General features: G+C 37.9%; 2 protein-coding genes across 6 annotated transcripts; both read left to right on the forward strand.

The window, feature by feature from the left end:
• Window positions 1-449: 449 nt before the first annotated feature.
• LOC127813407 (COP1-interactive protein 1-like) lies at window positions 450-4,999 on the forward strand. Of its 2 annotated transcripts, none has more exons than XM_052354363.1 (3): window positions 450-524; window positions 1,800-2,130; window positions 3,336-4,999. In XM_052354363.1, exons 2-3 carry the CDS (start codon window positions 1,905-1,907, stop codon window positions 4,727-4,729), a joined length of 1,620 nt encoding a protein of 539 aa, XP_052210323.1. In that variant the 5' UTR covers window positions 450-524; window positions 1,800-1,904; the 3' UTR covers window positions 4,730-4,999. The 2 variants fall into 2 exon arrangements, with proteins under 2 accessions (XP_052210323.1, XP_052210324.1); XM_052354364.1 differs by having other exon boundaries at window positions 491-648.
• Window positions 5,000-7,011: 2,012 nt separating this feature from the next.
• LOC127813019 (COP1-interactive protein 1) lies at window positions 7,012-15,467 on the forward strand. Of its 4 annotated transcripts, none has more exons than XM_052353691.1 (5): window positions 7,012-7,245; window positions 10,270-10,460; window positions 10,976-12,666; window positions 13,019-13,114; window positions 13,466-15,467. In XM_052353691.1, exons 2-5 carry the CDS (start codon window positions 10,367-10,369, stop codon window positions 15,329-15,331), a joined length of 3,747 nt encoding a protein of 1,248 aa, XP_052209651.1. In that variant the 5' UTR covers window positions 7,012-7,245; window positions 10,270-10,366; the 3' UTR covers window positions 15,332-15,467. The 4 variants fall into 4 exon arrangements, with proteins under 4 accessions (XP_052209651.1, XP_052209649.1, XP_052209648.1 ...); XM_052353689.1 differs by adding an exon at window positions 8,726-8,899 and having other exon boundaries at window positions 7,013-7,245; window positions 13,019-15,467; XM_052353688.1 differs by having other exon boundaries at window positions 7,013-7,245; window positions 13,019-15,467.
• Window positions 15,468-15,907: the final 440 nt, after the last annotated feature.

A 15,907-nucleotide genomic window follows, 5' to 3' on the forward strand; every position in this document is an offset into this window, starting at 1 on the left:
CTCAGGGAGGAGAGGAGCTTTTACTTGAAAATAATGAAATCTTATCATTTTTTTGGTTTAATTTATATTTTCATGGCCGTACAGAACTAATTCTTAATTTAAAAAAGAAGAACAATTTTTTAATTTAATTAATTAAGAAAGTACTAAAGAGTTTTAAACTAAAATGACTGAAGGGGAAGATGAATGAACGGTGGCATGAAAGTAAATAAAAGAAATCCAAAGGGCACAATAATGAATCGACAAAGATTCCACGTACATTCATTTACATCCGTACGCACGCCCCATAAACCACGTTTGAGCCTTGAGTTGTGAGTTTAAGAGATCTAATCACCGATGCGATCCAATCCAATCCAAATCACTAAAAATAAATTAATTACTAAAAAACAAACAAATCTTCTCAATCTCTCTCTCTCTCTCTCTCTCTCTCTGTCGCTGGCTCTGTTTCTGTCTTTCTCTCTGTTTCTGTTGGTTTCCTAAAGATGAGCGACGAATTTGGAGCTTTGTTTGCGCCTGCGGAATCGCAGGTAATTTAGATTCCGCGAGGTTTGGCGTTTGTTTGCTGCGAAAAAGCAGAGGAAAGTGAATGCGTTTGGAATCTTGTTTCTGTTACATTCACGTTCCCGTTGGCTTCTTCCAAACTGCCAAAATGTGAAAGTTTCGCGCTCCCTGTTTTCTTGGTTCAAAGATGAGAAAATTAATTTAAGATTAAGAGGGGAGAGGAGAAGAGAGGAGAGAGGATGTCCTCCTCCTCTCCCTTCTGCTTTCGTTGTTTTATTTCTTGAAAGAAAGATTGTTTGTTGCTGTGATTACTATTTTCCAGCATTTTCTACATCGGGAAACTGAATTTTTTTGCTCGATTTTTGAGGGAGATCCTGAATTTTCACAATTCACTAGATTGACTGCGTTTTCCATTGTTTCATTTTCATTTCTGCCATTGAGTTTGCCTGTTGTGCTGCAAATTTGGGTTGGAATGATGTCAGCATCATGATTGTGTGAAAATGACCCTTTAACCATGGGAAGAATCTTGATGGATCATTCTACTTCATGACATGGACATATTTGAGTAAGATGGCACGAGTCTTCTTGCTTTGCTAGGGTCATTTTTGTACTCGGTCTTGCCTTATCTTTGCTTTACAAACAGATATTTTCACAACTTGAATCCGTGACCTTCAAATTCTTACTGATGCTATCAGGGCTGGACCACATGTTGAAATCTTACACTACAGCATTGGATTTGTTAAAGAAACATCTCTTGTGACTTGTTGGTTTTCAGGTAGTCAATTTTTGAAGGTTGAAAACAAGAAATATGACTATCTAGCTTAAAAGTTTTAATCTCTATGTAATCCGAGGATATCACAAGTTGATGAAGGATTATTAACAAATATATACAGGCTGGTTTATCTTGAACCAAATGTTGAAGACATTTGAATGTTGATACAGATCATCAAACCTAGTAGACCGAGCTTTGAAATGTTTATGCCATAGTTCATGCAACTGGAAACAAAGTTCTGGAAATTCAGAAAGGTTATCCAACTTGTAAGGAAGTTTAACTAATACTTATTGCAGATCAAATGATTGTAATTTCTATCTTTTCAGTTGGGTGTAAGGAAAATTGTGTACAAAAGATTTTGCAGTAACCTGATTTTGGTATTTGAATCGTCTTCTCATTTTTTTTGTTAATGTATACAAATTATGTTTGTTCTCTCTCCGTCCTCACAATAATATTCCTTAAGTGTTTTAGGCTTGAAGCCACAGTTTCAGAAACTGAACCGTTCTCTTTCTTCCTTCTTGCAAAGCAGGATTCTTAATTACAAATGACTGTACCTTGACTTGTCATTCTTGAGATGAAGAGCCTTGTATCAATCCCTGCTTGAGCAAAAGTTTTCTACGGGGGCAGCGTAGATATGGCGAAGAGTCGCTTGAGGGATTCAATAATGTCCTTGGGGAGGACTAAGTCTGACATAAATTTATCATCAAAAAAGCCTCAACCTTTGCAAAATCATTGGAGGCCATGGAACAACTCCATAGAAACTAAAAAACTGCAATATAAAGCTCTACAACCAGCAGGTGGAAATTTATGGTATGCGCCCCCAGAATCTGCTAGTAATATGCTGCTGGTTCCCAGACAGTGTAAGCTTCTGGTTGCATTACATGTTTATATATTAGTTATTAAAGTTAGAATGTTCCCGGTGAAAGGCGAGAACTTGGTAGCAAGAGAGATTTGACAAAAGTCAGCCTGAAAAAAACATAAGCAAACAAACTAGAGAACACAATAGTACACATGACACAGCATACCTGAAACTAAATAATGTAAAGCCTGAGAACATAAAAGGCTTGTTAACATACCTATTTGGGGGAGGTGGGCTGCAAGAGACCTTGTTTAAGAATCAGGAGTTTATCTCCATGAAAACAGAAGCTACTATTTTCAACTCAATTCCATATAAATAGATGCATGAATTGACTACAACACCATTTCTGGTGGGGATCAAGAACGGGTATTTTGTACTTATAATGGGATTGAAAGAAGGAGAGGAAGAAAAAGTCTAAAAAAGTTAAAAATTAGCGTTTTGTAATACTTTCTGAATATAGATTATCTTGGTTAATGATCCCTTTCTATCTTTCTTCTTCCTCTTCTATATTCTTTCTTGTGTTAGATCTCCTCCCCCTTATTTCTGTTCTCTTCTTCATCTTCTTTGCTACTGCACCAGTGAGATTATGTTACTTAATTTTGCATCTGCCTCGTCTCTTCTTTAAGCTGTTTTCTATATTGCCTTGTTCCTAGGGTTGTCAAGGGAAGAAATTAGAAGAAAAAGCATAGCTGCCGGATTTAGTTGTCAAAGAAAAGGCCCTGCAGGGGAAAGCTTTTTCTAACACTTGCATAGATTTACCGTATCAGCCCAGCCAAGTTCACAAATTTTTCATCTTTGTTGGAAAACTACATCTAATTTGATTCTCAGAAACACCAAATATGTTTGATCTTTTGTTTTGGCTGCCCGGAGGATTTTCTATTTCCAAGTGAATTTCAATCTGAGTTAGAAGTGCTTATATCATTTCTTTATTCGAATGTGGTCCTTCTAACAGCTTCCTTCTTCCATGATTGCTTTCTTTTCAGCACTGACTTTTGGCATGGACGGGCATTCTTTACGCCTCCATAGTTTCGTACAACATAGTCACATCGTTCTCCTAGTTAACTAGAGATTTTGATACATTCCTGGCTTGAGTTCTTAAAGTTGATTCCATGAGAACAGGACATGTTTCCCTGTTATGTCCTCATTCCTACACTCCTTATTTCCTGACAAGTTTTTCTACTGTACTAAATTCACTTCTTATTGCAGATTTTGACGACTACTTGGCAAATATTATGAAGCTTATAAAGAAGAAGGAAAGTGAAAAAGATGGGAAGTCAACTAAAGACTTGGAACTTGTTGAACTCACAGATAACTTCATTACGCAGTGCCAGACACTCTATCCACGAACTGATAACCTTGTAGAAGAATCTAGAGAAAATGTTTATTGCAAAGAAGACGAGGGCTTTCCTTCTACCCCCAGCTTCGACTCAGAATCGAATTACTCCATGGATGGAGCAAGTCCTGGAAGCAGTCCAAGACATGATCTTGTTCATCAGAGGGTGGTCAGAAATGGCTTCAAGCACAAACTTGAACGTTCAAACTCAGAATCCATTTTCCAGAGGAAGAGATCGAACTCTATCAGCGAGGGAAAGGAAGATTTCTATTCAAAATTCATGGCATATGACAGCAGAATACAAGAGTATGAGAAGATCATTCAAGAGTTCAGGATAGAAGCTCAGCAAACAGAGAGCTCGAACCAGGAACTCGTTAGTGAATGTGCCCAACTAAAGGAGAAATTAATGGAGAGGGAGAAGGAATTGTTTTCTCTCAGGAAAGCTCATCAAGCTGGTGCAAGTGGAGAACCAATTGAGATAAAGGAATTGGAAAGACAAGTGAAGGAACTGGAGCTGGAAGTTGGGTCTCTTCACAGCCAGAAAAGTGAACTAGAAGAGAAGATGAGAAACAAAACCGACGAGGCTAATCAGTTGAGAATCGAAAAAGAAGGGATACATAGTAGAATCTATCAGTTGGAGAGATCAGTAATGGAGAGCGGTGATGAGTTGTGCAAGAAATTCGAAGATAGCATGCGTATCTTGAGCCGGAGGATTCAGGTGGCAGAGCAGTTACATTTGGAGAACAGCGACGTGTACAGGAAGACGAAAGAGAAGTGCGAGCAAGAGTTCAGAAGCCTCAGGGGAAGAGTTGCAACTGCCGAAGTTGCAGAAGCTGCTGCCAGGAGAATGAAGGACATGTCGCTGATTGCAGGCGACATGTTGAATGGCCTAGAAACAGTGGCCCTGAAATTGGAGGCATGCAGTGGGGACTTCCATAATCGAATCTCCAAGGCTTCTTGCGAAGTCTTGTTCGCCAAGGACTGGATCAGTAGGAGAAGTGAGTCGATAAAGCACGTGCACGAAGAGGCTGAATGGCTGCTTCTGCAGCTGGATGCCAAGGAATCGGAGACACTGGAACTCAGGGAGAAGGCCTGGAAGCTAGAGAACAAGGTGAGAGAACTGGAGAAGGCTGTGGAAGAGAAAGAGGAAGGAATGCTGGCTATGGCTGAGGAGAAGAGGGAGGCCATCAGGCAGTTATGCGTGTGGATCGATCATCACCGCACTCGCTGCAATCATCTCAAGAACCTTCTCAACTCTCTGAGATGAATAATGCTTCTAGAAGCCAAGCCATAGCACAGCTCAGGAACATTCCATTCCATTCTTAAGATTTTGCTTCAGACTCATGGAAGAACCTTGCCCTGCCCATCAAACAGCTCACACTTCAGCCATTAGATGCAGGTGAGAATTCTCATTTTCCCCTCATTTTTACCCCTCCAGATTGTACAGAAACTAACACTAACTAACAGCATCTTTTGTTGTATATTCACCATAACTTGTATAATTTGCCGTCTTTTCAAAGATTCTCTTTTTGGAACTTTGCCCTTTAGAGTGAGTGTTTCAAACTTCAAATCTGCACTCACTGTGTATATACACATATAAATGTATATATAGCTAAGTAATCTGCAATCAGTATTTAATCATCATTCATTCATGTCAACTGAAGAAGCTTAGCTGAGAAGGATTGTTTATTCTTGAAGAAAGAACCAACTTTGGCCGCCCAGCTACAGTGCCAACAAATTCTTTCATAATTTGTTTATCTACTCCATTTTGTCCCATTATATTAAACAAATCTCTTTGGATCAATGTAATTTATGCATGATAACGATATTCAAGACTTGTAAAACTATTATTTAATGATCAGAAGCAGTTTTAAGAACCAATTTATCACATACTTTCTTCTATGTTAAAGAGAAATTCTAACTACACTGCTAAGCTATAACTTTTTTTATAAGAAATACTTTACAGGTCCGGATTTAAGGTCTTAAGTTTTAGCCTAGAATTTTTTTGGTCCAAAAGGTGAAATCGCTCATCCGGGCGCCCCTCACATCCGGCCCGACAGGACGTGGGAGGAAGTTAATCATGGTGACCAGCCGGACGCAGTGGCTAGACCCAGGCTCATTGCGCATAAGGAGCCCCCTCACTTTGGAGAGAGGTACCCCACACTGTCGCTTGCGAGACTCGATCCTTGGTCTTGGTCCAAGATTTATCACGGAAGGCACTTTGTGCCCCTCTTCTTGACTAATTGGGCTGCCTATGCGGGCTTTTAGCCTAGAATTTTTTGATTGTATGAGTGATCGTTTTTTTAAAAAGTTGATGGGATTTAAAGATGGAAAAATTAATATTATTATCTTAAATATTTCTTAATAGGAATTTTTCAAATAGCTAATAGAAGGTCTCTTTGCTTGGACATGCAAACAATAATAAAAAATTGAAAAATGAGGTAAAGTAGTTTTTTTATTAATTTAATTCCAAAATTACTAAAAAATAAAAAAAATATTTAACTTTATTTATCTCTTTATATATTCTTATTGTCTCTCGCATAATTTTTTCACCAATAATAATTATTTGTCATTGACAATCTCTTGTTTAATTAATTCTTTCCCATATCTTTCTCGCTATCGACAATGATTCTTTATCGTTGACAATTTTATCTTTTTCTTTTCTATATCTTTTTTACTTAACAATTCTCCATTGTGTCAGCAATCTTACCTTTCATTTTTTCTTCTATATTTTTCCTACCGAACAATTCTCTATTGTGTTGACAATCTCATCTCTCATTTTCCCTTCCATATCTTTTCCACCGCTAACACTTTTCTTTACTAACAATATTTCTTTTAGTTCTCTTCCTTATCTTTTCCACCGTCAACAAATTTTTGTTATTGATGATCTCACTCTTGTTTTATTTCTCTCCCATATCCTTGCCATCGCAACAATTCTTTGTTCCTAATAATTTTTCGACAATGTGGTTACGGGCTGCAAAAGGGTAGGAGCTCAAAATAAAATTTAAAATAAGATAGAAAATATTAAAAAATTCAAATTAAAGTAAATAGAGGTAACCAATAATTTTTGCTTATTTTCCAAATAAAAAACATTATACCAAACCAAAAAATATTTTGCATACTATATGAATAAAAAATATTATACCAATAATTTTATACGCTCTGCTTATGATATTAAAATAAAATACCTCGTGTGCTCGATGACACCTCTAGTCATTAGCGATAATTTACATGTGAAAGACTTCGTACATGAACTCTCATGAGATTATTTAAGTCGAAGATTCAAACCCTTGTTTTAAAAAAAATCAATAAAAGTAAATTTACAAATAATAATATAAAAATATTTATAAATTAAAAATAATAATTTCTCGTAAGAAAGCTGGCTTGAGGCAGACGAATAATAATTGTGTAATGATTTGACGAGAAATTGACGGAATTTACGGGCTTTAAGCAGGAAGGAACAGAGCCATGGTATTTCCGTAATAAAGTGGAAGTAGGAGGGGTCTTTGGTAGGCAGAAACTCCAAAGATTCCATCCTCCCTCGCGTTCCACCTCCTCAAGATTGAAGCTGCAAATGCGGGACACATCGCTTTTACGCTCTTTGTAGCAGACAAAACTGCTTCCCCAGTTTCATCAATCGCTTCATTTGCATAACTTAATCCATTTTCTATTCTATCCATCAGATCACTCTCTGCTTGTTAAAGCTCACAACTCTCTCTCTCTCTCTCTCAATTTACATCTCGATTTCAGAGACTTCGGGAACTATGCACCTCTGTGTATCAGGTAAGCCGTTTGTTGATTAACTCTTTGAAGTATGTATAATATATGTATATATGTATGTATGTACAGATGTACATGCTGATTGTGATTATGTGCTCAATTTTTACTGTGGTTTTATTAGTTTAGGGTTGGAATTCGGTTTTATTAGTTTACGGTTGGAATTCGGTTGCTCTTCGAGTTCTGGTTGTTTTTCCGTGTGTTTCTGGGAGTCTGATCTGTCTGATGACGGAGTTAGGTTTGAAGTTCGGTTTAAGCTGAACTTTGATTGATTTTTTGGCTAATAAAGCTTCAATTGGTGTTTTTTTTTTTTTTGAAGGTTGGAGTCGGTTTAGTTCGAGTAGATTTTTCTGATTGAACGGTTGGTGTTTTCTTGATATTTCAGAGATTCTGATGTCTTTGTTGATGTTCCTCTCGAAGAACTTAGGTCCGGAGCTGGAACGAAACTGAATTTGATTTTCTAAAATTCCGAACCGGCTCCGTTAGTAGAAAATAGAAATTCCTATTTTAGTGATATTGAATCCGTAACTTCTCCTTCCATGTCTGGTTCGTCTGAATCCATTAGATCAAGCTCTCGCCTCTCGTAGACGAGATCGATTCTGTTTTCATTGATGGATTGTTCGTTGCTTTTTCTCTCGATACAATCGATGTGATTCCCGACGAAGCTCCTGTCTGTCAAAGATTTTTCCTATTTTTAGAATCCTGCAATGAACGAGGAAATCGTAATTCCTTTTCAAAATCTTGATCGATCAGCTGAGCTGTCTGCCATCGGGATAATTTTCAGATCTCGGTGGAGTTGTCGGATGTTCCGATTCTGCTGTTTCGCGTGAAATAAGAAATTCGGAAATGCATTAATCTGTTTAATCATTTATTGGGGGGAATGTTTTTTTTCTGAATTTGTGAAAATTTTGAAATTTGAAATTTGAAATTATGACACGCCACTTGCGTGACCTCTCAGTGAAATAAGACTATTAAGAGGTCATACAGATCACTTTTATTTGAAATCTAGCTGTCTTTTAGGGGTTCGAATTTGGCCACTCATTAAAAATGATTGAGGTTTGATAATTGATATTTTTATTTCTATAGATTTTTTTAAATAAATTTTAAATAGAATAATACAGTAAAGAGATATTTACAGCCACAGTAACAGTTTTTGCTATAATAATTCATTTACTTAATTTTATGGATCCAATGAATTATATAATTATAGCATTAGGCTTTGCTTGGAAATATCTTTAGATGCATCAATTTGATATAATCAAGAAAAATATTAATAATCTCTATTTCTCTTTACGGTTTTCTGGGTGTTCTTTTTCAATTTGTGACGAGTGGTCCGAGTGAGTGAGTGAGAGAGAGAGAGAGATGATTATTGATGCATGCAGTTTTCAGCTATGAGTGGGCCGGGGATGCCCTGTTTGATACTTGTCTTTTGTGTTGGAAAAAGTTGTGAAGACTTGAACTAATTAAAAAAGAAAAACCGAAATAGGCAAAAAAGTTTGCAATCAGAAGCTCTTGGAAACCAGCTTATGGAGCAGGAAGGAAGCACGTGGAAGGCCCAACATCCAGCTCATGATGGTTGTTCTAATTAAACATTTCATGCTGCTGGAGACTGTTTAACGATGGCCATAGGGCAGAACCAAAATGAATTAAGGATCTAATGGTCAGTTATCAGAGGCTACGAGTAAATCTTATTGTTTATTTGTATGCCCACTTTTCATATGCTAGCTAATTATTATTATTATTATTTTTTGAGGGTGCTGTAGATATAATCGGCCAAGGGTTATGAAATTAGATGCACAAATTTCCAATTTTTTTTATCTGAGAAACATTTTGCAGCTCTTCTCATGAATGGCAAAGGAAGTTCTAGTTAGGACCACCATTACTACACCTAACAGGCGGTTAAACTTTCCATAACAGGCGTAACTATTTAGTGCAAATTAAAAAATTTGGTGATACGAAGCATGAAAATATTACCATAGTTCATGGTCAGTGTCTGCTTTTGCAGCTCTTTTATGTTGCTACTGATTTTAATGGTAGTGGAATTTGTTCATTTATTTGAATTTCTTTTGCTAGTGGTAAGGATTTAATTTTGGCTTCTCCTACTTGGACCTACTGAAACTTGGGATGATAAGTTGTTTTATTTCTTCCTAAAAGCCTTCATGCTGTACAAGCGGTTACAAATATTCAAGTTTGTGTGAAATAATACGAAGGACCCATTACTCATCAATTGTTTTCAAATTTATTTGAAAAAAACAGTAAAAAATAATTGATTTGAAAACAGCTATGATAATGTTTGATAACTCTTTAAAGAAAAATAAGCTTTTGTCGATCATTTTCGTAGTACCATGATTCTAAGGAATTTTATATCTTAAATAAGAGTTGTATACAAATGTAAACATAGAAAAACATTATATTTATTCATTATAGTAAAAAAAATCATTTGTTTTCTTAGCCTTTTGGGCTGTTTCTGATCGAAATAGTTTGCGTTATTTAAGCAAGAATAAGGACCAAAAGCTTCTAACTTGTTCCAAGGGAAAAGGCAAAACAAAATTACTAAAAAATAGCTAGTTTCAATGGTGTCTGAATCCTTGTATTTTTTATATTTTTATTTCTGTGTAGTCCTTCACTTTGGGGGTCTTTACAATACACCACTATCCTGAAGAAAAAAAAAAACCGAACACTAAACTTACATATGATATTTCAATTTCATCTATATTTAATGTTGTAGGCTGATGAGGATTTACTGCAGTGATACTATACGTATTTAGCATAGCAGTTCAATCCAATTCAATTCTAAATATATATATATATATATATCCAACTGCATTGGTTTCTAGCTGAAATTTGCAACAGTAATGAGCGCCAGCATCTGCTATTTTTGGCCCACCCAGCTGTGTTTTTATTTCCTATTGTTATTTTGTAGGACTTCGCAATGTTCTAAACGAGCAGATTTGCATTTCAAAGCCAATTTACTCAGATCTGGGCTAATGCTTTATGGTGTTTGATATGTCAAATCCTGATTGCTTATAGGGTTGGAGACAATAATATGGAGGTAGGGATGACCTTGTCCTGATGCACAACTGGAGGTGAATTCGCTGACAAGAAAAGGCCAAATTGGTGGATTAATATGACAAAGCATCGCTGGAGAGAGTCAATTAAGTCATTATTCGGAAGCCACATAGACCCCGGAAAGGAAGAAGAGTTGAAAGGAACTAAAACAGGTACATTCTTCTCTCTGGGCACAAACCTTCAACATAGCAAGATGAGTTTTCTTTAAAGAGTAAAGATCATTGTGACTTAGCACAACCTAAAACGAAATGGACCTGTATTTTAGCCATCTCACTATATCCGATTTCCTTTTAGTTGTGAGTCTAAAGTTCATCATGCTTTGTTATAGCCAAACTGTTCCTAAGCAGGGCTCGTAGCTTGGGTTAAAAGTGAAGTGACGACTCTTGTTTCTTTAGGTGCTCGAAATAATGCACGAAGAAAAACCAACTGTCTGAATGAACATCGTTAGTTGATGCCACAAAGTCAGTTTTGGAAAAAACAGAAACGGAAGTGAATATTGTGCAGTAGTTTAGGTTCTACCCTCTTACTCAAAAATACCAAAATTTCCCAGCATTTCCTGTTTAAATGGAATCCTGAGTGGTGGCATCTTTGTGTTCATCACATGTTTTAGAAGCATGGATCTTTAAGTAGAGTTGATATGAACATTGAAATTTCATGTGGATTGCAGAAGTAGAGGATAAAGTTGAAAAGATAGTGAAGCTTATCAAAGATGAAGACGAGGATGAGAAAGTTGGAAATGCAGTAGGAAACTTGAAGAAGGAGCCGCTCTTGGAATTGATAGAGGATTTCCACAAACAATACCAGTCTCTCTATGCACGCTATGATCATCTAACTGGAGAGTTAAGGAAAAAAGTTCATGGCAAACACGAAAATGAGCCGCCTTCTTCTTCCAGCTCAGACTCAGATTCAGATTATTCTTCCAAGGGAAAGGGCAGTAAAAATGGAAAAGTGGAAAATGAGTTTCAGAAGGCAGCAGGTGACATTAAGGACGAACTTGAAATTGCATCCCTAGAAGTGGCCGACTTGAAGAAGAAATTGACATCGACTACAGAAGAAAAGGAAACTTTATATTTGGAATACCAGACAGCGTTGAACAAAATCCAAGAAGCAGAGAAGATGATCGGGGCTTTAAAGACTAATTCTGATACATTGGATATTGAGAAATCAAAGCTTTTGCTTGAGATTAGGGACCTAAATCAAAGATTGGAGGGCGCTGATATATTAGCAGCTGAACAGAATCAGAAAATGGAAGAGATAATAAGAGAAAGAACTGATCTGATGATAGAGAAGGAGACAACAATGAATAGGATTGAAGAGGGGGAGAAAATTATCGAAGAATTGAAGGTCATGACTAATATGTTGAATAATGAGAAAACAACACTGCGGCAGGAACTCGAAGATGTTAAAGGAATACTCTCCAAAACAAAGGAGCAACTTGAATCTTCGAAACTGGATGTCGCAAATTTAATCCAAGCACAGAAAGCTACTGAGCAACAGAATGAGTCTCTATCCTCGAAAATTGTTGAGCTTTCAGATGAGATTACAAGGGCACAGGAAAAAATAAAAGAACTTGTGGCTGAATCCAGCCAGTTGAGAGAGGAATTGGGTGAGAGAGAGAGGGAACTTGCAGGACACGGTGAGATGCACGAGGCTTATAAGACAGAAACGTCAACGCAAATGAGAGGGTTGGAGCTCCAGTTGGGTTCTTTGCACACCCAGCACAGAGAAATGGAAAAACAGAAAGATGATGAACTTTCAACCCTGGTAAAGAAACTTGAAGACAAGGAGAGAGATTCATTGTCTCAAATAGAAGATGTTAAAGGAATACTCTCCACAACGAAGGAGCAACTGGAATCTTCGAAACTGGACGTCACAAATTTAATCCAAGCACAGAAAGCTACTGAGGAACAGAATGTGTCTCTATCCTCGAAAATTGTTGAGCTTTCAGACGAGATTACAAGGGCACAGGAAAAAATAAAAGAACTTGTGACTGAATCCAGCCAGTTGAGAGAGGAATTGGGTGAGAGAGAGAGGGAACTTGCAGGACACGGTGAGATGCATGAGACTTATAAGACAGAAACGTCAACGCAAATGAGGGGATTGGAGCTTCAGTTGGATTCTTTGCACACCCAACACAGAGTGATGGAAAAACAGAAGGATGATGAACTTTCCACCCTGGTAAAGAAACTGGAAGACAAGGAGAGAGATTCATTGTCTCAAATAGAGGATATGAAGACTCAGATCAGCAATCTGAAATTGGATGTGGAATCCTTGCGGACTCAGAAAAGTGAATTGGAACAGAAAATGGCACACGAAAGTAATGAAGCATCAGCACAAGTAAATGACTTAATTGGCAAGGTCAACCAAAAGCAGGAGGAGCTAGAGTCGCTAACCTGGACAGAAAACTGATCTTGAATCTACACTGGAGAAGAAATCTCTAGAGATGTCACAGTACCTTGTCCAGATAGAAACTTTGCACACCCAACACAGAGAGATGGAAAAACAGAAGGATGATGAACTTTCCACCCTGGTAAAGAAACTGGAAGACAAGGAGAGAGATTCATTGTCTCAAATAGAGGATATGAAGACTCAGATCAGCAATCTGAAATTGGATGTGGAATCCTTGCGGACTCAGAAAAGTGAATTGGAACAGCAAATGGCACACGAAAGTAATGAAGCATCAGCACAAGTAAATGACTTAATTGGCAAGGTCAACCAAAAGCAGGAGGAGCTAGAGTCGCTAACCGGACAGAAAACTGATCTTGAATCTACACTGGAGAAGAAATCTCTAGAGATGTCACAGTACCTTGTCCAGATAGAAACTTTGCACACCCAACACAGAGAGATGGAAAAACAGAAGGATGATGAACTTTCCACCCTGGTAAAGAAACTGGAAGACAAGGAGAGAGATTCATTGTCTCAAATAGAGGATATGAAGACTCAGATCAGCAATCTGAAATTGGATGTGGAATCCTTGCGGACTCAGAAAAGTGAATTGGAACGGCAAATGGCACACGAAAGTAATGAAGCATCAGCTCAAGTAAATGACTTAATTGGCAAGGTCAACCAAAAGCAGGAGGAGCTAGAGTCGCTAACCGGACAGAAAACTGATCTTGAATCTACACTGGAGAAGAAATCTCAAGAGATGTCGCTGTACCTTGTCCAGATAGAAACTTTGAAAGGAGAGTTGGCAAACAAGAACTCGGATGAACATAAGATGCTTGAGGAGAAGGAAGGTTTAATCACACGGGTAAAGGACCTAGAACAAGAGTTGGATTCCTTAGGAGTCCAGAAAAGCAATTTGGAAGAGCAGCTAAGAGGTAAAAACCATGAGGTTGATCAGCTGTTAGCAGAAAAACAGAAGCTGGAAGAAAGAATTTTTGGGTTGGAAACAACATTAACTGGCCAGGGGAGCGAACTAGCTGCACTACTCGAAAAATATGACCTTGCAAATACTGAAATGTCTGAGAAAATTGCAACTTTGACGGCACAGATCAATAATACGCAAATGGAGGTGGATTCATTGCAATCTCAGAAAATTAAATTGGAGTCAGAGAATGAGATAAAGGGTCAGGAAATGGCACAACACCTTACTCAGATAGAGAATCTGAAAGAGGAGTTAGCCAGCAAGACCATGGACGAAAAGAAAATGATAGAAGAAAAAGAGAGGCTAAAAGTGCAGGTGAATGAGCTTGAAGTGCAGGTGAACTCCCTAGTCGACCAGAAAGGCAAACTAGAAGAGCAGATAGAAAATAAAAACCAGGAAACTGATAGTTTGAAAGGAGAAAATGAGGGATTGCAAGTCAGAATTTCTGAGATGGAGAGGGTATTGAAAGAGAGCGGGGATGAGTTGCTAACTCTCCGAAAGAAACTTGAGGATATACTGAATGAATCCTCTACTCAAATTACGGCCTTAACAATGCAGGTTAACAGTCTACAGCAGGAGTTGGATTCCGTCCAGTCTGAGAAAGGACAAATGCAGTTGCAGATTGAGAGAGGTATTCAAGAATCTTCAGAAAACCTGACTCAAACAGAAAATCAGAAGATTGAGTTAGCACAAAAGGTTGCGGATCTGCAAAGAATGCTGAAAGAACAGGAGGATGCTTTCAACAAATTCAGCGAAGAGCACAAACAACTTGAAGCTTCATTTCAAGAATGCAGGGAAAACCTTGAAGCGGCTGAAAGGAAGATTCAAGATATGACGGAAAAACTCCGGACTACTATTGAATCTGAAGAAAGTAAAGCTCTTGAACTGGATGACACAATTGAAGATCTGAGAAGAGAGCTCGAAATGAAAGCAGACGAAGTAAGCACGTTGATGGAAAATGTCCGGACAATTGAAGTAAAGCACCGCCTGTCGTACCAAAAACTTCGGGTAACTGAGCAGCTACTGACCGAGAAGGAAGAGAGCCACAAGAGTAAAGAAGATAAGTTACAGGAAGAACAAAGGTTGCTCGGACAAAGGATCGCTATTTTGTCTGAAGCAGTGGCAATCTACAAGCGAGCTCAAGAGAAGGTCATGACAGACATCTCAGAGAAAGTCAAGAACACCATGACAGGGATTGATGCTCTTACCCTCAAGTTTGAAGAAGACTACGGGCACTTTGAATCCCGTGTTTATGAAATCATGAACGACCTTCAGGCCACAAAGAGCTGGTTCAAGGGGGCAAATGGCGAGAAAGAACAATTGAAGCAGGAGGTCAGCAACCTGGTGGAGAGCCTGCAACACAAGAAAGAACGAGAATCAGTCCTGACAGTGAAAGTAGAAGAGTTACAGGTAAAGCTGCAGAAAGCTGAAGAGGAAAAGCATAATTTAATGAAAGCCGTAAGACATCTTGAAGAGAAGATGGCGGACTTGGAGAAGAGGATGAACGAGAAGGACGCAGGCATTTTGGGCATCGGAGAGGAGAAGAGGGAGGCCATCAGGCAGCTCTGTATATGGATCGACTATCACCGAAGCCGATGCGACTATCTCAAGGAAATTCTCTCAAAGATGTCTGGCAGAAGGCCAATCGCAACATGAACTCGGCCGTAATTGATTTTCTTTTCATTATGTCTCATTCTGAATTTTTTTTTTCTTTCTTCTTTTTTGGTTTGCTTGTGAGTATTACATTTGATTGGTTTGTTTATCCAAAATAAGACAGAGAGTAGTCACTATTTATCGGACTCCTTCTAGGTGCTGGTTGGGCGGTATTCAAATTCACAATTTTCATCAAATTATGAACCGTAAAAGTCAAATAATTTATTGTCTTAATTTTAAACTCTGTGGGAAATGTTAAGTGTTGCTTTCTTTAGTAGGCCCATTGATATGCAAAGGCCATTTCTGGAAATTTCAAATGGCCCAGTTGGTTATGAGGTTTCCAAATTTTGGGACCAAAGAAATGTTTGTTTCAAAACACCCAAATTTCAGAAAACAACCAAATATTTTCTCTAGTTCCAGAAATTGATGCATTTATGGATATGAAAGTTATTTGGAAACAATTGTGTTTTCAAAGTTTCAGTTCTTATCATTGTTTTTGGTTTCCAAAACAAAGGAAATGAAGAAAAATACAACCCTACAGTCTCTAAAGACCCATTTGAGAAGGCTATAATTATCGAT

Source organism: Diospyros lotus, chromosome 11 (genome assembly GCF_014633365.1).
Source record: "Diospyros lotus cultivar Yz01 chromosome 11, ASM1463336v1, whole genome shotgun sequence".
Taxonomy (NCBI): Eukaryota; Viridiplantae; Streptophyta; class Magnoliopsida; order Ericales; family Ebenaceae; genus Diospyros; species Diospyros lotus.

What these genes read in the sequence shown, in the direction of transcription:
- LOC127813407 (XM_052354363.1), top strand. Translation starts at nt 1,905, where the DNA reads ATGGCGAAGAGTCGCTTGAGGGATTCAATAATGTCCTTGGGGAGGACT. An exon ending in GCTGCTGGTTCCCAGACAGT is followed by an intron (nt 2,131 to 3,335) that starts GTAAGCTTCTGG and finishes TTCTTATTGCAG; the next exon opens with ATTTTGACGACTACTTGGCA.
- LOC127813019 (XM_052353689.1), top strand. Translation starts at nt 10,367, where the DNA reads ATGACAAAGCATCGCTGGAGAGAGTCAATTAAGTCATTATTCGGAAGC. An exon ending in GTTGAAAGGAACTAAAACAG is followed by an intron (nt 10,461 to 10,975) that starts GTACATTCTTCT and finishes TGTGGATTGCAG; the next exon opens with AAGTAGAGGATAAAGTTGAA. An exon ending in TAAATGACTTAATTGGCAAG is followed by an intron (nt 12,667 to 13,018) that starts GTCAACCAAAAG and finishes TTAATTGGCAAG; the next exon opens with GTCAACCAAAAGCAGGAGGA.